Source organism: Centropristis striata, chromosome 11 (assembly GCF_030273125.1).
Source record: "Centropristis striata isolate RG_2023a ecotype Rhode Island chromosome 11, C.striata_1.0, whole genome shotgun sequence".
In the NCBI taxonomy this organism is placed as follows: Eukaryota; Metazoa; Chordata; class Actinopteri; order Perciformes; family Serranidae; genus Centropristis; species Centropristis striata.
In genome coordinates this window covers 26,270,854-26,293,382 of record NC_081527.1, presented here as the reverse complement: position 1 = coordinate 26,293,382, position 22,529 = coordinate 26,270,854, and the positions used below count along the sequence as shown (strand labels likewise).

Here is a 22,529-nt window from a genome sequence, read left to right as displayed (position 1 = left end):
TGTTGATCTAGTAAGTCAAAGTGAAACAATAATGATCAGGTCATATAGGTGAGGTTGTGCTAAAACCAATGACACCAACTCTGCATGGTAAACATTTTATAGTGGTATGTACAGTCCAAGGTTTTTAATAGTTTTGGATTTTTCATTAGTTTTAGTTTTAATTTCGTTGTGAATTTTTGTTTTCAAATTCAGTTAGTTTTAATTTGTTTTTAGAGTTAGTTTGCTATTTTTAGTTTAGTTTTTATTTTTTGAAAATGCTTTGTATAAGTTTATGTTTTTATTAGTTTTAGTGATAGTTTTAGTTTTAAGCGCCACTGCAAAAAAAATGTGATCTGTAACATCATGGGCAAATTGAAGATATGCGTACTTCGGATTACTATAATAACTGAACACTTTACGCGATCGAAATTTTCATATTTCCAATGGTTTCTAAAAGCTGAGAAGTTGCTTTTTACAGTCATTATGTTGTCATTATGGTAATTTCACTCGCGCTTCTCCTGAAAGCCCACAAAGCAGGAATACACACACTCAGCAGCGGAGAAATAGAAACACTGGATTATGTATGAAAAAAGTTGACAAAGAAGAAAACAAAGGACATTTTCACTATAATTTTAGTTAGTTTCAGTTAGTTTTGTAACCACAAAATACAGTTTCAGTTAATCATCGTTTTTTTTTTAAGTTTTAAAGTTTTTGATTTTTATTTCAGTTAACGAAAATGCTTTTTCAATTCTAGTTTTCGTTAGTTTTCGTTAACTACAATAACCTTGGTACAGGCAGGATGAAAAGTATTTAAACTGGTTGTGGTGCTTTAGTACCCTTGATGTGTTGATGGTGTATTTGTGGTGTCAGGTGTCATATTTCCATGGCTGATGAGTCTCTGTGCTATCCTCATCATCATCAGCAGAGTCCTTAATGTCTTCAGACTGGAGACCACACACAGCTCCAATAAACCTCATACGTTTGAGACGGTGCAGAGGTGTGAAGAACTCTGCACACACGCTCCAACACACACGCCAGCTGCTCGTTTGTGTCTCAAGCTGAGATCTTATCGTCCCAAAATGTCAGGGTGTTGTAGACAAGAGGCAAACACACACACACACACACACACACACACATGAATACACCCACAATCATCACCACCATGTGTACTTCACTGGGAACATCTTTAAATCCTTTAGAATGAGATATGAGATGCAGAAACACTTCGTTATGTCACAGTAAACACACAGAAGACTTCCTGTCGGTCCTCTGAGGTCACGGCGAGGACCATCTGCGCCTTTGATTGTGTTCTCACAGTGTCAGTTAAAAGGTTGTCACCATGGTAACGACCCCGGGCCGACACTGTGAGCACACAGAGGGCTGATATGATGAAGTGCATGTCTGCTCACTGTCTGTAACATGTTCCTGCAGTCGTTTGTTAATTATCACAATCATGACGGGAAATAATGAGCTGTTAATGGTCATGTCCTCCTAATCCGTGAAGTCCTCTTGGCCTGCTTTGTTTACACTGCAGCTGCAAATAATGATGGTTTTCATTATCAATTAATCCGCTACTTGTTTTTTCCAATAGTTGTTTAATGTAAAATGTAAAAATGATAGTGAAAAATGGATGGATGGATGGATGGATGGATGGGTGGATGGATGGATGACGGACTGAAAGACAGTCAGACAGAACTATCAATCTTATCACTAATGTGTTTTCCAATGTGGGGCTATTTTTACAGGACATGGCTCTAGCTAACGAGGAGAACATGCCGATGTTTATTCGCTGTGGCATCATGGCATTGGTGGCAGCATACCTCAACTTCCTCAGCCAGATGATTGCCAACCCTCCATTCTGTCAGCACGTCAGCAAGGTGACTCATCAGAGACTCATTTTGTCATTGGTTCAAGTGTAGAGATAGCTTCATAATTAATAAATTGTTCCTCTTGTTTAACTTGCTCTTGCCATACCTTCTGACTGCTTAAAGTTGAATAATATGCTGATGATGCACCGCTGTCTTTGGCTGTTAAACCTAGTTTATACTTTTAATAATTGTCATTCTTCTTTATACCGTTTGCTGTTTCTGATGTTGTCTCTTCAGGTCATTGAGCTGAGGAACATGGACGCTCCGTATCTCCTCCCTGAACACATTTTCAGAGACAAGTGTCCGTAAGTTTCCACAGTTGCAGACTGGATGTTTAGTTTTGTAAATATTTCGAGGGACCGAAACAGTCTGATGGTTGAGTTAAGCCTGAGCACAGTTACAATACAATATCTCACCTCTTCACAATAAAATATCTCACCTCTTCACAATAAAATACTTGAAACCTCTTCACAGTAAAATGTAAATAGAGCCCTTTCACAATAAGACCTTGAACCTCTTCACAATAAAATATCTCACCTCTTCACAATAAAATACTTGAAACCTCTTCACAGTAAGATGTAAATAGAGCCCTTTCACAGTAAGAACTTGAACCTCTTCACAATAAAATATCTCACCTCTTCACAATAAAATACTTGAAACCTCTTCACAGTAAAATGTATATAAAGCCCTTTCACAGTAAAGGACCTTGAACCTCTTCACAATAAAAGACCTCACCTCTTCACAATAAAATACTTGAAACCCCTTCACAGTAAAATGTAAATAGAGATCTTTCACAGTAAAAGACCTTGAACCTCTCCACAATAAAAGACAAATAAATTGAACTTTCTTTCCTTTTTTTGTCCATAATCCATTGAAATCTGGGATCATCTCCTGAACTTGTTTGGTTAACTTCTTTTTCCACATATTTACATGGAAGCGGATGGAGATTAAGATTTTTTGCATCTTGCAGATGCTGTTTGATATCTCCAGAGTTCAAATGTCCTGGAAGCCCAAATATCCGTCCGCAGTCTGCAGTCAGCAGTCTTTCTCAGCTTCACAACAAGCTCCAAAATCATCACCAGGCATCTGCTGATGAAACCTGATTATGAGATTATCACAAGAAGAATCTATTTCCGATTTTAAATCTCCCCTCTAGTATCACCCTCTGCAGTCAAAGATGATGGATTTATTTAAGATACTAAATTTGGACGTGAGTGCTTCAGAGCTTCGGTACAGATCAGTTTTGCTTTATTTAGATTATGTGGAGAGCCCAAAACCTTTATCCAAATTCATCACCAAATTATGGTTTCAGATCTGTGTGATTGTGTTGGATCTTAGTATCTCTCCCCTCACCTCCTCCTCCTCCTCCTCCTCCTTCTTCCCAGATTCCCTGAATCTCTGGACAAGGAGGACAGACTGCTGTACTTCCAGACGGCTGACATGGCCGAGTGCCTGGCAGGACCGGGATACAACGCAGAGAGACTCTCCATTCCTTACGTCCCCCAGGTCACAGGTACGCCCAGCCGGGTCACACTACATGAAGCTTTACCTGCTCTTCTACGGAGCTTTAAAATATTTTCAGGTTTTGTTTGTGAAGGTGTCCATCTGTTTTGGTATAAACTTTAGTTGCAGTTCTACTGAGATTTTCTTTACATTTTAAAACACAAAATGTTTAATCTAAAAAGTCATTTGAACCTTGCTGATGCAACTTTCCACAAGAAATTTAAAGGGAAGTAAATATTTTTTGTTCAGGTGATCGAAAAATCAGCAATTTTAAGTTTTTGTTTTTACAGTGTAGTCAGGGGTTGGTTAACATTAATGAGCCTGCACGTGCAAAAGAAGGGAAGGGTGTTTTCTTTTCTCAGCAGCTCACAATTAAACTAACTGGGTTTTCTCTTATTTCACAGTTTGTGGGTTTGTATCTCCAGATGCCCAAACATACAGTAGAAAGTTTAGTGATTCACAGGATTGCTAAATCCTAGAAACAAAAAAGTTTGTACAAAAGTTTTTTAGTTTGTAAAGTCAACAGCAGACACTGCTATAGTTTTGAACACACCCCTTTCAACTAATTGCCCAATTGCACAGCCTTAAGAGCTGCATATCACGAATGCTGGGTCTGGTTGGTTTTCTGAGAATATACTGCACCTACTGGTACCTTGTTTGTACAATAAATGTAGCAATAAAAAATATACTAAAAACCTGGATTAATCTGGTTAGTCACATTTGACTGTATGTTTGACTGTAACACTACTGTATGTGCACAAGCACTAAAAACTGTCATAATATGCTGCCTTTAAAAAAGTAGATACAAAGCATATACAGCATTAAAATCTTTTAAAAGATAAAATAAAAATTTCAGCAAACCTCAGGATTTTGAGAATAAAATCCAGGGTTCAAGAGGACACTTAAAAACCACAGACGAGAGGATTTAACATGGAGACGTGGTCTTCTTCTTTACTGTATTACAGTTTATTACAGTCTCTCTTCAGTTTAAAGTCACTGTGACCCCAGAAACTGTTGGCTCTCTTGGTGAAGATTTGGCTGAAAGGGCTTTGGAGGATTAACAGCTTAAGGCGTTGTTCAGTAAACAGAAAATATACTCTTTTTTTAAAAATCCCCATTGTGTGAGTGGCTTTATTACAGAGCAGGCTGTCACAGTCGTCCTCCTCCAGCTGGCAGCTGAAAAAGATATTTCACATTACAGCAACATGCAATTAATCTTCTAGATTCATTTTTTTTAAAATAAAAAAATCTTAAAATCTAGCCTTGGAAGTAAACTTATACAAATTCAAGGCAACTTTACACAGTTTGGTTAAACTTAATTTACCTTAACTTAATTTTCACCAAATGAAAAGAGGAACAGGTTTATAAATATCATTTTTGTCGTCTATGGTTTAACACACGGTGCCTTTCTGTTTCCTCCCTCTGCCGTGCTTCCATCAGTGCTTTACACAGTCGGAAAAATCCTCCACAGGTGCAAGCAGACGTCCAGAGGTAACAGCTGCAGTAGAGCTGTAGACCTCCCTGATCTCCTGCACAAAACTGGCTTTAGTTTAGCTACAGACTGCAGACAGACTACTAAACAAGTTTTTATTAAGACTAGAGCAGCAAAAACATTGTAGTTTTAAATACAATCAATCAGATTTTATTTTTATGGAACTTTTCATACAAATGTAATGCAACACAAAGTGCTTCACACAATACAACAACCCTTCTACACACACACACACGCACACAAACTAAGCAATAAATGACTTCATAATTAATAGCAGTAATAAGAACATAATTAAATAATAATTCAAACAAAATCACCAGAGGCAGCAACTTGTACCAAGAGGTAAAACAGAATAAATTATATAAATAAACTAAAACCATAGAAAATAATAAATAATTAAACATAAAAAATAAATAAATTAAATTAAATTATATATATATATAATAAATAATTAAACGTAAAAAATAAATAAATTAAATAAAAATAAATTATATATATATATATATATATATATATATATATATATATATAGAACATTTCTTATTTTTTAATTTATTTCTTTTTTTACGTTTAATTATTTATTATTTTTCATAGATATATTATATAGTAGTAATAATATAATAATAATAATTATTATTATTATTATATATACTTTATTGATAACTACACTGCATATAGGTGCGCTAGTGCTGAAAGCAATGATACCAACTAGCTCAAAAGTACAAAGAGTTAAATTAGGGGATTCAACATGTCTCCTCCACTATCTCACTGTGAAGCACATTTTTGAGTGGAGGGAGATTTAATTGGTACTGCAGCTCTGCAATGTCTGTGGCAGTGAAAGAGTCAACAGTGGATAGAGTCTGAGAGTCCTGTAGATTGCTGTTATTAGCCGCAACAATAAAAACCTTTTAGATGTCTGAGCAGCTTTGGGGAACTCCTGTGTTGTTGTTCTCTAGTTTCTAGTTGTGATGTGTAGCTGTAGACTGCATATTAAAATGCAAACACAGAACGGTTTCACCATTTGAACATCTATTTTGCTTTCTCCCACCTGGAACTGTTCTGGTGAGTACATGCTGCATGTAGACTTAGACTCTGAGAGTGGTTTGTGTTTGTCGTCATGCTTCGTGCTGTCGGTGTAGAAAGTAATGTTTAAATTGTGTTGAGCTTCAGTCTGTCTGGGCTTGTTTGGTAGAAATAGCTGCTTTGGTTTTATATGTGAGTCTTAAGGATGCTAACATACACACATACAGTGTTTGTGCAGAGAACAGCAGAGAGTTTCAAGTCATCTGTTGAGACAGGAGTGTGAGCTACAGATGCACTGACTTGGAGTAACCGTTTTAATGTTTGTGTGTTAGCTTGCTAGCATTAACCCTGTTGATCTCTTTTCCAAAAACTAGCAGCTACCAACGGTAGCCATTGCTCCACACACATGTAGTTACTACTTCCCCAAGCTGCTGTTGGTGGGGATGCATTAACCCTCTGAACTCTACCAAGGTGTTTCAGGGCAGTTTTTGCTCTTTTTTACATTTTAGTCACTGTGTCCTTGTATTTCACTGCATTATATAAAACCTATATAAATCTATAAGTCCTGCAGCTCTATGGAATCAGCACAGTCATGGCTAGAAGTGGGGACAACTCAAACATGTCTTTGTGCAGAAGCACAGTTAGAATGACAAAAATCAGAAAAAAAGAGGAACAAATTCGAAATCAAAGTGAAGTTATATATAAACATGTTTCCGAGTGCCCACAAGTGTCACAACAGATTGAGTTGGTTACACATTACAAGTAGGCCTACTCGGGAATTTTAATTGATGACCGCCTAACTTTTAAAACCCACATTGAGAGCCTCATCAAAAAGCTGAAAATTAAGCTGGGCTTTGCTGCAAGGAAAAAACTAGTTGCTGCTACCTTTCTCCCTGTGCTTGACTACGGTGATCTGTTGTATATGCATGCCCCTGTACATTATCTTCAATCCCTTGATACTGTGTACCATGGTGCCTTGAGGTTTATTACAGGCTGCAAAGCTCTCACACATCACTGCTCCTTATATGCTCGGGTTGAGTGGCCATCCTTAGCCGCTCGCAGGTTTACTCACTGGCATTGTTTAATTTATAAGGCCATTGTAACTTTTAACCCTGCTGCTATCTTGGCCAGGCTTCCCCTGAAAAAGAGGTCTTTGTGTCTCAGTGGGACCGACCTGGTTAAATAAAGGTTAAGTAAAAATAAAAATAAAATGTTGAATAAAGTGATTCTGACAGAAATATCAACATTTTAAGCTTCGTTTTAGTTCCTTTTCAAATTAAAACGTTGCGTGACTGAGGATCTGTTCAAGGACTGTTGGAGTGTTCAACATAATGCCTGTTTTTACAGTTTCTTTCTGTGTATTTTGGCAATAATTCAAATAAAACACATATTTCAGAGAGTTAATACATTTTGCCTACAAAAAACAGCCCCCAACACTTCAACATATCAAACAACATAAGCAAAACACATTACAACTCATCCTCTTGCAAATAACATTTAAATGAGCACATTTATATACTAGTTTTCACTGGGAATAGATCTCTGCTGGCTTCTCAGAATCAGAGATAATGCTAGTGTACAGATAAGAGAATGAACCAAAAGCTGAAAGTATAAGAGGAATAAACAGAGAGCTCCTTGTGTCTGTTCAGATCAGTTTCCTCAGAGGGCCTTCAGGCCAGCTGCTGACTCATACCTGCTAAAAGTGCACAGCAAAGGTCACCGTGACTCATGAACACAGCAATTATACAGTGATGCTGTTTTCTCTCTCTGCTCCTGCGTTCACACCTCGTCCCTCACATGACCCTGGAGCTGCGTCTGTCCCTCTGGGTGAGACAGTAGCTGTCCTTCTGTGATGGTGGATGAATACAGGAGGTATTAAAACACCTGTTTATGGCTCTGCAGGATCACTCGGATTTGTTTCTTGTCGTCTTAACCCTCTGGAGTCACCAAAAGCTCCAAATCCAGACTTCTTCATGACATCCAGACTAGAAAACAAAGCAGCCTGGAGCCCTACTGTAAAATTACCTCTAAAGTTCTGGCTGTAAACTCCATGAGGCCAGTTTCAGTTTGACGATGATATACCAAGTAAAACTGGAGACAAGCTCAAATAGATTTAGTATAAAATGATAGAACTGGATGTAACCCTCTTATTTGTTATATTTGACACCTTTGTTCACATTTGCAACATTTCAAATTCTTTATTGAGCATGATAGTGTTTTGAAAGTTGAAAAAAAGATTCAAAATCACATTTTATGTTGGACTAAAGGACTAATAAAGACACAAAATTACTTAAAAAAGACTCAAAATGACCAAAAAAAGACACAAAATGACTAAAAAAAGACATAAAAAAGACACAAGATGACCAAAAAAAAGACACAAAATGACTAAAAAAGACAGAACAAAAGACACAAAATGACCAAAAAAAGACACAAAATTACTAAAAAAAGAAACAGAATTACTGGAATAAAAAGACAGAACAAAACACACAAAATGACCAAAAAAGACAAAATTACCACAAAAAAAAGACACAAAATGGCTAAAAAGATACAAAATGAGCAAAATTTAAAAAACATTTTTAAGTGGTGTATACAGGCAGGATGAAAAGGATTCAAAAATGGACAAAATAGCCCAAGACTTAGAGTTTGATGTCAGGGAGTAGACGAGTCACCTCTTTTTATCAAGTGACCACTTAGAGCAAATAACAAGTGCTCGTGTCTCGATGGCTGAAGTCGATGCTCTCCACCTGTGTTCCTTGACATCTCCCTAAGTGGTTTTGCCACTAGTGAAGAATGTCACACTGCTGTAGTTGCTCCTCTGCCTTTGAGGGTGAAGAGTCAATATTCACACAAGTACAAGAGGTTGTTTTGAAGGAAAACTCTGATCGTCCAATGCCATCATGTTCCTGGTGAAACTTAGCAGACAGAAAGCAGCTTCATGTTCGTTACAAATGACTCATACTGAGCCAAAATACAATAGCCCTCACTCTTTTCATTCTCTGAACCCCAACAAGCACTTTCAGGGTGTTTTTTTACTCCCTGTGTCCTTGTATTTTACTGCAATATATAAAAGTCATATAAATCTGTCATAAATCTGTCCTGCAGCTCTATGGAATCAGCACAATCATGGCTAGAAGAGGGAACAACTCAAACATGTCTTCGTGCAGAATAACAGAAATTAAAAAGTAAATAGGCATTTGAATTTCTCTGATTAATTACTGAATGGTAAATGGAACAAAAAGTAAAAGAAAAGAAGAAAAAGAATAATCGTTGATAAATATAATAAGAACAACTCAAATATTCTGCGAGATTATAAAGTTATAAATTTGCAAGAAAAAAATTCTCCAAGATTAAAGTGGCAAATCTAAAAAAAAAATTGCAAATTGACAAGAAAATATTCATATTTTTTCTGAGAATATAAAGTTGTACATTTGCAAGAAAACAAACAATTTCTCTGAGATTAAAATAGTAAATTTAGATTTAAAAACTCCAATTTTCTCTGAGATTATAAAGATAAAAATTGTGAGAAATGGAATTTATATATTAACACTTTTTTAACACTAATTAACACTCTAAGTGTCAAAAATGTTTTAAAAACAGTTTACACATATTGTACATATTGAAGTATTGTCATGTTTCCAGCCTCTCCTGTCCTGTCCTGTCCTCTCCTCTCTGCTCTGTGTAAAGAGATTTTCAGTGAATATTTGTCACGTGACAAATAAAATTTAATGTTTTTAACAGGATCTTACTAACGTGCGGTTTAATGTGATGTGGGGATTTTATGTTTTCAGCATAGAAACTGAGCCATGGGCACAGATGGAAACATGCTCAATTGTGCTGAATATTGTTTTTTTTTGCATAATATTAATCTTTGTTTAAGGAAACTGCCTCCTGAGTCTTTGCAGAGTCTTAATGTTGCTAAATCAGTGCACAATTCATATAGAAAAGTACTAAAAAAATCTTTATATTGGCTGAAATATTGGTCTTCACTGCTAACACGTCTTTCTTTCTGTGTATAAATGTCTGTTGTGCTCTAATGTGCATTAAATGTTGTATGTATATATATATCAAGATTTAAAGGTGATATTAATTTCTGGTGAACTCGTCTCTTGTCCTGCAGATGAAGACCGTCTGACCAGGAGGAAGAGCTTTGTGGACACCATCTCCCTGCAGGTGGACATCATCAACAGCCTTCCAGACAAGGTCAGTCTGACAAACTGAGAAAAACACTTCAAAACATTATGCATAACATTATATTTTCATTATCACGCTTTTAGAGAAAATAGTTGAAATGTGGAGAATTAAGTGACTTTTCGTGTTGGTAAAGTTATGAAGATGTTCACAGATTTAAAAAGTCATCAGAGGAACATTGTTTTCTATCAAGCAATTACTGCAGCTACAAGCAGATTTTTATAAAATAACCACAATATTTAGGCTGTAGTACAGACCTGGCCAACCCACGGCTCCAGAGCCGCATGCAACTCTTTGCCCGGTTTCATGCGGCTCTTACGTTCATTTCGAGGTTTGTGTTTGTGTTTTTTTAACTGTGCGTGTTCGCTTAGCTTGAGTTCTGTAAACTATGTTTTGTATGCTGGCGTAGACAGTCTGGCCTTAGTTTTCTGTCAGAAAAACTGCAGCTACTTCAGAGAGTTTTTTATCCTCTTTAATTGCTTCACACATGAACAAGGTACAGGACTTGCTGTGGTGAGGTTTCACAAAATCAAAACTGTGTGCGGGATCACGCATCACAACATGGCAACCGGTCCGGATCCATAAAAACACACATTATACAGCAAATAATAAAAATCAACCGATGCAAATAATTTGTACTCACAGACAACGACCACTAAGTTCCTCCGGAACTGTTCGTCGTTCATTCGGGTCTACTTGGGACTACTTGGGTCTTTCCGGTGACGTTCGGCGACATCCGGAACAGGGCAGAGCCGGGAAGATTGCACAAGTTCAATACGGTATTTTAGTCAAACGCGCATGTGCGTGGGATGAAAATACCTCAGTTTCCCAGTAGGAGCAAGTTCGCTCTCAAAATGGCAGGGAAAAAATGCACAGCAAAACGAAAATATGAAGATGAACACAGGACGTCATTCTGCCTTATGTGTCAGGCGTCATTAGCGCATTTCAAAGCTTCAAATCTTCAGCGCCACTTGAGCTCGCACCACGCTAACATCGACCAGGAATTTCCAAAAGGGACTGAACTTTGCAAACACAAGTTGGTCACTTTGAAATGTCAGGCAGAAAAGCAGATAGAGTTTTTCCAAAAATCTACGAAGCACTCAGAGACTGTAATGCTTGCATCGTATCAACTGGCTTGGAACATTGCAAGGGCCAAAAAGCCATACAATGAAGGGGAGTTTGTTGAAAAATGCCTCTGTGACGTTGTTGAAATCTTGTCTCCTGAAAACAACAAACTAAAACGAATGGTATCAGACGTCCAACGGTCCCGCCACACTGTTGAACACAGAATATCGGACATTAACCCGGCTATTGAATCACATGAGTATTTTAGTGCCGCATTAGATGAGAGTTGTGATGTACAAGACAAGCCTCAGTTGGCAATATTTGCACGGTCTGTGTCAAACGACTGTTTGATCAAAGAAGAACTCCTTGATATTGTGCCATTAAAAGACAGAACCCGTGGCATAGATGTGAAAGAAACAATGAGGGCTGCATTTGCGAATGGCTCTTTGTGTTAACACAGTAAAAAATGTGGCTCTTGGTCTCTGACTGGTTGGCCACCCCTGGTGTACTAGAACTAAAATCCCCCGCCACATAAATAGTTTCTCTTGTTTTTTTAAATGACCTCGATCTGCAGTCATTACTCTGGTTTTGTTTCTTCAGCCACAGTAACTGTTGACCAGTGATGCCAGCAGGTGCTGAAATGGTGTTTGTGTCTTTTGTCTTTGTGCAGTCGCAGCTAGCGGAGGAGATCACATTTGAAACCCTGAAGAAGGCCATCGGTGAGACAGCAGACTCTTTCTTTGAGCCTCCTCCTCTCTCCTTTCTGAACTTTCTCCCTGAATACAAATTAAATGATTGGCTTTTTGTCAAGAGCTCCATCATCCTCCAGGCTGGAGCCAAAAGGTTTACAGTAATGTCCTGCAAATTATCAAGACTTACTGTGTGGGTCACAGAATGAGAAATAAAAGTCAGAGTTAATATAAAGCTCACATGTGGCCTTCCAAATATATCTTTTTCTGCTCTGCTTATGAGGAAACAACTGAAGTGTGACATGAATATACAGTAGTGTTCAAAATAATAGCAGTCCAATGTGACTAACCAGATTAATCCAGGTTTTTAGTATATTTTTTATTGCTACATGGCAAACAAGGTACCAGTAGGTGCAGTAGATTCTCAGAAAACCAACCCAGCATTCGTGATATGCAGCTCTTAAGGCTGTACAATTGGGCAATTAGTTGAAAGGGGTGTGTTCAAAACTATAGCAGTGTCTGCCGTTGACTTTACAAACTCAAAACTATTTTGTACAAACTTTTTTTGTTTCTAGGATTTAGCAATCCTGTGATCACTAAACTAATATTTAGTTGTATGACCACAGTTTTTTATAACTGCTTCACATCTGTGTGGCATGGAGTCAACCAACTTGTGGCACCTTTCAGCTGTTGTTCCACTCCAAGATTCTCTAACAACATTTCACAATCCATTTACATTTCTTGGCTTTGCTTCAGAAACAGCATTTTTGATGTCACGCCACAAGTTCTCAATTGAATTAAGGTCCACTCCATAACATCAATGTTGTTGGTTTGGAACCAAGATTTTGCTGGTTTACTAGTGTGTTTGGGTTCATTGTCTTGTTGAAACACCCATTTAAGGGGCATGTCCTCTTCAGCATAAGGCAACATGACCTCTTCAAGTATTTTGACATGTCAAACTGATCCATGATCCCTGGTATGTGATAAATAGGCCCAACACCATAGTAGGAGAAACATGCCCATATCATGATGCTTCACTGTATTCACTGTTTACTGTGGCTTGAATTCACAGTTTGGGGCTCGTCTCACAAACTGTCTGCGGCCCTTGGACCCAAAAAGAACAATTTTACTCTCATCAGTCCACAAAATGTTCCTCCTTTTCTCTTTAGGCCAGTTGATGTGTTCTTTGGCAGATTGTAACCTCTTCTTCACATGCTTTTTTTAACAGAGGGACTTTGCGGGGGATTCTTGTAAATAGATTAGCTTCACACAGACGTCTTCTAACTGTCACAGCACTTCCAGGTAACTCCAGACTGTCTTTGATCATCCTGGAGCTGATTATTGGCTGAGCCTTTGTCGTTCTGCTTATTCTTCCATCCATTTTGATGGTTGTCGTCCGTTTTCTGCCATGGTTTTGCTCTCCATTTTAAAGCATTAGAGATCATTTTAGCTGAACAGCCTATAATTGTTTGCACCTCTTTATAAGTTTTCCCCTCTCCAATCAACTTTTTAATCAAAGTACGCTGTTCTTCTGAACAATGCCTTGAACGACCCATTTTCCTCAGGCTTTCAAAGAGAAATGCATGTTCAACAAGTGCTGGCTTCATCCTTAAATAGAGGCCACCTGATTCACACTTATTTTTTCACAAAATTGATGACCTCACTGATTTAATGCCACACTGCTATTTTTTTGAACACACCCCTTTCAACTAATTGCCCAATGTCACAGCCTTAAGAGATTCGTGCATATCACGAATGCTGGGTCTTGTTGGTTTTCTGAGAATCTACTGCACCTACTGGTACCTTGTTTGCCATGTAGCAATAAAAAATATACTAAAAACCTGGATTCATCTAAGTAGTCACATTGGACTGCTGTTATATTGAACACTACTGTATATGAGGCTTCTGTCTTCCTGGTGCTGGTGCTGATATCAGCTCAGTATTGTGCAGTAAAACATTTTGCTGCTTGTGTTGTCAGACACCACGGGTCTGGAGGAGCAGGAGAGGGAGAAGAGGCGTCAGGTGATGGAGAAGTTCCAGAAAGGTCCGTTTGAGGAGATCGCTGCACACTGCGAGTCCAAGGTAAAACTACAGGAGAAAACACTACAGATAGAGTGTTCAGTAAAGAACCACCAGTGTCTAATATGACTCTTGTGGTTTGTAAAGTAAACTCTTTTTCACTCTGAACCTTGTGTTTCTGCAGGCGAACATGTTGCACGACCGGCTGGCACAAATCTTTGAACTAACAATCAGGTAAGATTTAAATAACCTTAATGAACGACCTTTTACTAATATATATATATATATATATATATATTTAAAGGTCCTTAATAACCATTAATTAACAAGTATAAAAAAACATATATATATATTTATATATATATATATGTTTATATATATATACTTGCACTACTGTACAGTTCGATCTTGGTTTTTTTTCATATAATTCATTCCTGTATATATTGCACTATGATTCACTTAATTACTGCTGAAGCACTTCTGGTTAGATGCTATCTGCATTTCGTTGATTTGTACTTGTGCATGTGCAATGACAACAAAGTTGAATCTAATCTAATCTAATGGCTTACTGGTTGTATAATAAGGCCATGCAGAATAAGTCATTAATAACTACTTAATAATGACTAATTAAGAGCCAATGTGTTACTTATCTGCATGCTAATAAGCAACTAATTAATGTTGAATATGTGTTCCCTAATATAAAGTGTTACCTCAAAATGTATTGCCTTTACTGTTGAGGCAACAAATTGAACAACAACATAACATTTTACAACATTTTTGCACACTCGAGGTGAAAATGAAAAGAAAGGTCGTCATCCATCACTTTTGTTAATTTGTTAATTTTATGAACCTTGCCCTCTCTCCGTCCCCAGGCCTCCACCCAGCCCGTCTGGAGTGGTCTCCATCTCATCAGGACACACTCAGCACCAGTCGGTCCCCGTCTACGAGATGAAGTTTCCAGACCTGTGTGTCTACTGATCACACACACACACACACACACACACACACACACACAGCTTAAAATGCTTATAAAGAAGTACACAATCACAATCCAGTTTCTTCTCTTTGAACCAGAACAAAATGCAGCCAAGACTTGTATAATCTCACTCTTCTGTCTCCAGATCTGAACCTAAACAAGCTTCTAACTGAAGTGAAAACTGTTCTTCTGAATCATTATTATAAAAACACCTTTTTCTGCTCTTTTTTTAAAAAAACCTTTGAATTCTTAGTGAAGCTCCAGACAGATATGTGTTATCTCTGATCTGCTGCACTTTGTTTTCTAAACTAAACATATGAGTCACCGAGAACAAAAAGAAAAGAATAGCTTCCACTCTGAGATTTCCCTGTACAGACTCTGACGTTGCTTCCCAGCATGCCTCTGATCAACTCTGGTCTAGCCAAAGCTTCACACCTTGTACATATGCTACTCTGTAGTCTGAGATTAGAACAGCTAAAAACCAGAGTCAGGATTAAAACTTGAGTCTGGCTTTAGCCGTGATGCAGCTTCTGCCTCTTAACGAGTGTCTGTTCTCATGTGGGTCAGTAGACGTCTGTGCAGTTACACATCGGTAGAAACGTTAAATAGCTTAGCTGCCGGCTAGGAAAACTGAAATAACTTCACTGGTTGTAGATTGCAGATTAGTTTTAGGCTCAGGCTTTACTGCTCAGTCTTTATTTTTCAAGATAAATAAACATCAGAACATCATGTGAGGAAAAGAAGTGAAAGGAATATTTACCTGGTTGAGAACTGCTTTGGTAGATTTGAAAGACTTCATGGTTGGTTTGAAAAGAGTTTTTTAAAATGTCAAATATTCAGACTGAGAAGTTGGAAAGCTGCAGAGGATTTTTGAAGACGTCGGTCATCATCGCTGCCTAATCAGCTGTTTGGAAAATGGTTCAACTTTAGTTTAAATTTGATTGTGAACTTATTACAGGAGGTACAAAGACTTTTTTTCCCCAGTAAGTTCAACACTTTCCATGTCTCGCTCTTGAACCTGATATCATCTCAGTTCGTCTCAGTTTAAAGTGCAGGATCACAAACATCTATTTTTAGAGCCTGGAGAGGATCATTTTTAAGTTTAAATTCAGCACCTGATTATCAGCCGCTATTGTGCTAAGGTTTGTTGGAATGAAACTTTTTGAATCAGATAGAATGTGACAGATTTTTTACTTTGTTTGAGCCAACACGTCGTTAAAAAACAGAGTGAGCACAAAACTTAAATTGCAATACACTGAAACTTCTGTTCTCCTGCACTGAGGGACAGTCGTTTTTTATTGGGAATAATTGAATGCATTTATTACATTTATATATCTGGAATTGTTCTGTACCTGTAGTTTGTCGCAACACGTTACAGCAGGTATTAACACTTTGCTCCAGTGTTGCTATCTTTAGTTATTCGTTAGGTGGCAAGAAGGAAGATATTGTAGCTTGATATTCAGATTAAATTGTGTGTTCATGTTGCAGATTTCTTGTTGGGAAAAGTGTATCTGTCTGTAAGTTTAGCCTACATGCAGGATTTGCAGTTGCAAAGAATGAAATATACGAATTTCAGAGTTCTTATTGCTGTAAGTCGACTCCCAAAAACCTCAGTCTATCTCACACGTGTTGCCATTTTCTGTCGCTGTTGTTCATGATTTTTGTTAAGCAGCTTGTGATCTACGTAGAAAGATGAAGTCGTCATACTTTACCGTGCAAACACAGCTCTGATTGGCTCATTATGTCTACAAATAGCAGAAATAACAAATTTGTTAGCGAGGGATGATTCAGTCCTCTTCTGCCCTAGTGGAGGCACTTAAAATCACCCAAGTGTGTGAACAATGCTGTTTGTGCAGCGGCTGCTTTTTGCTGTATACACCAAGGTTATTATAGTTCACGAAAACTAACGACATAACGAAAAGTAGAATTGAAGACATTTTTATTAATTGAAATAAAAATACCAATAACTAACTGAAACTGTATCTTCTGGTTGCAAAACTAACTAAAATTATAGTGAAAATGTCCTTAGTTTTCGTCTTTGTCAATTTTGTTCATACAAACCTTTTTAAACTAAAACTAAGCATTTTCCAAAAAATAAAAACAAATTAAAATTAGCAAACTCACTCTAAAAACGAATTAAAACTAACTGAATCGAATCGAACTGAAAAAAAATCACAACGAAATTAAAACTAAAACTAATGAAAAATCCAAAGCTATTATAACCTTGGTGTACACATCGTTAAAATCAAGTATTTCTCAGTTTAAACGTGCATGTCATGCTGTCTGGCTGCAGAATTCTGCCAGCAGTACCAAGGTTAAAGACACAAACTCTCTCTTTCTGTGGGATTATATTTCATGCTTTAGGCTCTGTTGCGTCTGCAGTTGGACCTGCAGCTTTGAACTCCTCACAGCTTTGTTGGCAGCTTCTTAAAAACCAAAACATCTTTCGCTGCCAAAGACAGAAGTCACTTCCCTGCTGTTCTGTGAATTCACAGTGTCTATCTCTAAAAATTCTGGATTTTATCAGAGTTTTATTTCCCAAAGTAAGAGAGCAGCAGCAGCAGCAGCAGCTGACACCTCAAAGTGAACCTCCCCACTGAATCCGCCTTCAGCCACTCGGGTACAAAGCAGTGACATTTTGGAGGATTTAATCATCCGTGCTTTGTCGAAAGTAACCACAAGGCCATGATTTGTCTCCAAAAGGGTGCAGGAGGCGTTTTTGGAATGAGATCCTTCATATCTGGTGGAGCTGCAGCTGTGATCTGTAATAACAGATGGTTATCAGTGTTTCCTCTGATCTGAGCTCAGTGTAGGAAGAAAAATCCCTCCAGTTGGAGGCAGATACCTGCTGCCATGGTTTGGTGCAGCAGCTGTGCAGGGCTGCTTTATTCCAGGGTGAAGGTCAGTGTTTCCTTTAACTCACAGATGATTGGATGTGTGAGTGTTTCCTCAGAAGACTAAACAACATCCATTTGTGTAGAGGAACTGTTGGTCTGGTTCAGCTCGTTTTTCTCCTCTTCTCAGTTTATAGTGTTACAGAATTAGATGGTGAACGATGGAGAAGTAAGATGGAAAAGGGATGAAAGAAAATGTCGATTGATTGTTTAAGTCAGCAGGAGGCGGCCGCTGTTTGTACGTGGTTGTGTACATTTCAGGTGGTTTTGTATGTTAGAGTTTGTCAAGCGCAGGTCGAGTTCCTGAAGAGAAAAGCTTTGTTTGAAATCACCAACATTCTCCCCAAACATTGGAGATTTGTCTTCTCCTTTCTTTAGAAGTGTTTGAGGGCGAAGCAGCTTCTGACCACATTTCTACCTGCTGTAAACACACAATCTGGATCTGGATCAATGAAACATGTTAATGCAGCAGAACACTGAACGAGTGAAACAACATGGAAGCAGAGGGTCATGTGATCAGCTGCTCCACTGGCTCTTATTGTCCTCTTATAGTATACCTAACATTCATTTTGTTAGCAAAGCTACCAGAAACAGAGAGAAAAAACTTGGTAGCTTTTCTGGAGCTTCAACTCAAATCACCAGCAGATGGCGCTCTACCAGTCATCATGAAAATGTGTGTGTTCAAATGTTCTTTTTCTGTTAGACTTCTCATCTACAATGGTTCAATCTGGAATTTTGTTTTTATTGTGATGCACATAAACATCCGTGCATGTAGAGCCAGACTGATATAACCATAGATATTATGTATAAACACTAGATGGTTCATGCACGCTGTTAGCCTATGGAGACCGACGTCCTCGCATGGCGGCCATCTTGCCACAGGCAGCTCGACCACTCATAACATCACAGTCTAAGGTGCATGTAGCATTTAAATAACCATAGTTTGCTTAATTTTAAACCGATTTTCAAACGGTTTGGTTTGTTATAAACCTCAGAGTTGGAGTTATGTTCCTGCATACTCAAGAATAATTTATATAAAAATGTATTGGAATTATTCTTGAGTATGCAGGAACATAACCACAACTATGAGGTTTATAACAAACCAAACCGTTTGAAAATCGGTTTAAAATTAAGCAATCTATGGTTATTTAAATGCTACATGAACTGTAGACTGATGTTATGAGTGGTCGAGCTGCCTGTGGCAAGATGGCCGCCCAATAATCTAGCCTTTCTTATAGATATCTATGGATATAACAGTCAGCTGTTTTTATTGGCCGAGTCTCGGCCTATCACTGATTAGGTTATATATATATATATATATATATATATATATATATATATATAACCATTGCATGGTCATTGCATGGTTTGTCCAGCAGAGACTTAAATTCCAAAAGAGACAAGAAGCTGCTCAGACGTCAGCTCTATAACGTCATTCAACGGAGAGGAGAGCTTAAAGGTACGGAAGCCAAAATAGAGCTGGCATCAAAAAAAGTTACATTTGCATTTTGGAAAGTTAAAAAGCAATTGAAAAAAAATGTAAACTAAACTAATGAAAAATTGAAAACTCTTGTAACCTTGGCACGTACACAATCTTCATGCATTGTGCAACATGCACATCATGCAAACTGATTGGTTGATTAATACATACATATACATATACATTAAAAAACAGACAAAGCAAGCCACTTGGTAATGTGTCAGCCTTTAGAAGTTGATTTTAGCAGTTAATCTCAAATCTAACATAGTCCATTTAGTAATGAAAAAGTAAATTTTGTTCTGTCAAATGACCCTCAGCTGACATTTTGTTTCAGTCCCTAAAATCCATCCAACAACACTTTAAACACACTGTGTTTGTTGACAGTTCTGCTGACTTTAACGACCTGATTTGAATATTTGGATTATACATGAAGGTCCCTGATAAATTGTTATCCAGATCCAGATTACGGTTTAATATCAGGTTTAATTGGAGTCTTTTGTACACCTTCTTCAGTTCTGAATGTGATGTTTAGCTTCCTGCAAACAGCTGCGGGTGTTTGGATTTAACCAGCGAGCGAGAGTGTTCATGAAAAAGTCACTTTGTTTGAGTTTGTGCATTATTGTCAGAAAGGGCCAAATTCTGAGCAGAGGAGCCTCAAATAAATAAAAATCCCTTTCATATTTTCCTCTGTATCATAAATGATGCATTAAAGTGATTGTATCTTTCGTGCTAACATCTTAGCTTTAAATGCAAACTGATTTAATATCATAGCTGTAGTTTAAAAACATGCATTATGTTAACTAACTAACTAACTGCATGATGTGTTAATGTCACGCTGCCAGTAGAACTCCATCTAAACCATTTATTTTATCGACTGGATCTGAAAAAAAAATCAGTTTTTTCTTTCGACGGATGTGAAATGAGCCAGGGTGGAAACATGACACTGATTTTAGTTTGCAGGGAACTCAGATTGAGCAGATGAATACGTTTGTTTAGACTGGCTGGAATACATGATCACTTCCTTTTTGAATGTGTCATTATAGCAGTATATCATATATTTTTGTACATTTTATGCATCATGTATCGTTCAATGGTTGCCTGGTAGAGATTTAGAGACTGGGAGATGTATTCTTGTCCATCACATTTATCATGATGAAGACAAATGCTGATCTCTTTTTATTTTCAAACTTACATTTTCGTTGTTTACTATGAAATAACGGTTCAGGGTTTCAATGGGATCGTGCAGTTCTTATCAATGCGGGAGAAATGGTCTCATTTATTAAAATGTTAATCGATTATTTTTATTATTGTAGAATCCATTATATCATTTCAAATATGCTGAGAAATGAATGATTATTCTGTCTACAGTCAGATGATGTCAGCTATTTTTGCATACACAGAAGTGAGAGTAAATCAGTGCTAATGTTAGCATTGAGACTTTTATCCCCCCAGAAGTTGCAGCTTCAGCTCAGACTCATTCATCAGCAAAACTTTTAGATATAAAATCATTTCTGATCAACAAGATTCAGATCCAAATTCAATAAAAAAATGTCTTGCAAAGACACTTTTCAGTTTCTCTGGTGGCTTTTCATTTTAGCTCTGCTCACCAAGAAACGCTGCATTTGAGACTTTCTATAAGACAAAACCACCTCTTTTTTCCAAAGCGTGAATCAGACAGATCTCTGGGATTTAATTAAGGTTATTTGCAGAACTTCTTGCTTTGTCTGACATGTGATAGAAAAGTAAATAAACTCTCTCTCTGATCAGCACGCTCTGTGACTCGCAGCTCGTGGAGGCACTTAAGCTACTTTATAACATTAGAGCCTCATTGCTACAAGATAAAAACAATAAAAAAATGCACTTCTCAGTCAGAATCCAGACTCAGCTGTCTGGACATCCACTGGAGCATTTAGTCAGTTTTCCAAAAATGTAGACAAATATAAGCAGTAAGTGAAAATTAGAGACTATGTTTTCATGCACAAAATATTCTTGGTTTTCCATTCATCCTTAAAAAAACAATATTCCTTCTAAGCTGATTACAAGGCTAATTAAAATCAATATTCCACCTATATTCAGGGTTCTAATGTTGAATCGACTAAAGCCATTTCAAGAGGTGGCAGGCTTGTTTATCAATCCATCAGACACTTTCTTTAAAAAAAAGGCTGCTGCAATCTATATGCACACGTCTGTAAAAGTCTTGATAATACGTGTATTCTGAATGCGATGTACACTACCGGTCAAAAGTTTTAGAACACACCAATTTTTCCAGAATTTAATTGAAAATGATGCAGTTTAATGTCTCAGTGTACTCTGAAATTAATGCACATTTGCAACATTAAAATTCTTTATTGAGCATGATAGTGTTTTGAAAGTAAAAAAAAAACATTCAAAATCACATTTTATGTTGAACTAAAGGACTAAAAAAAGACACAAAATGACCTAAAAATACACAAAATGACCAAAAAAAGACACAAAATGACTTACAAAGACATGAAAATAATTCAAAAATGGACAAAATTGGGGTGTTCTAAAACTTTTGACCAGTAGTGTATGTCCACATAATTCTTCTAAAACCTCGGTCATGTTGGCATATCCCACATGTCTTAATAATCTGGAGTCAGTGAAAGTTTGGGTGCATTACTTCTTCATGATGTCACGACATAAAAAACATGGCAATGTGGTCACCTTCCCTCTGAAGGACTGGTTTGAGACTCCAGGTTTTGTTTGATGATGATAGTAAAACAGAGATAAGGTCAAATATATTTAGTATAAAAATATAAACATTATATGTTATATTTGCAACCTGTAAACACATTTCTAACATTTAAAACTCATTGAGCGTTATTGTTTCGAAAGGGGAAAAAAACATTTTTTTAAATCAGATTTTAATGTTTGTTGTTTTTTTTGTTTCTTTTGTGTTCAAAATGTTAATCCAGTTAGTCAAAGTGAAAAACTAAATAAATAAATGTTTGTGTGGCAGAATGAAAAGAATTATAAAAATGGACAAAATGACCCAAGACTCCAAAGGGTTAATTGGAGAATAAGACCTATTTCTGAATATGCAAACACAATACGGTGTATACTCATATTCTGATTAATATTAGTGTGCATGTAAATGTAGTCAACATGTTTACTCAAATGCAACATGTTTACTCAAATATTGGGAGTTTTAGTTCCAAAACTTAAGGACTAAAACAAATAATATGTTTTTTCCATGTTCATGTGCTAAAAATATTAGTTTAGTTTGGAAAGAATTCCATAGAATACCATGCAAACATTATTGTTGTGTTGCATTAAATGAGCTGTAATCTGAGTTGTGAGCCATTCAGACAATAATGAGATTAAAGTAGAAC

General features: G+C 37.1%; 1 protein-coding gene across 2 annotated transcripts in view; it reads left to right on the top strand.

The window, feature by feature from the left end:
• efr3a (EFR3 homolog A (S. cerevisiae)) overlaps positions 1–17,304 on the top strand; it is a 186,311-nt gene extending 169,007 nt beyond the window's left edge. For both annotated transcript variants that reach the window (XM_059345426.1, XM_059345425.1), the window contains 8 exons: positions 1,725–1,856; positions 2,085–2,152; positions 3,233–3,360; positions 9,983–10,065; positions 11,789–11,837; positions 13,786–13,889; positions 14,011–14,060; positions 14,699–17,304. In XM_059345426.1, the coding sequence (XP_059201409.1) occupies positions 1,725–1,856; positions 2,085–2,152; positions 3,233–3,360; positions 9,983–10,065; positions 11,789–11,837; positions 13,786–13,889; positions 14,011–14,060; positions 14,699–14,804 (720 nt within the window). In that variant the 3' untranslated portion in view covers positions 14,805–17,304. The remainder of the gene's footprint in view (positions 1–1,724; positions 1,857–2,084; positions 2,153–3,232; positions 3,361–9,982; positions 10,066–11,788; positions 11,838–13,785; positions 13,890–14,010; positions 14,061–14,698) is intronic.
• Positions 17,305–22,529: the final 5,225 nt, after the last annotated feature.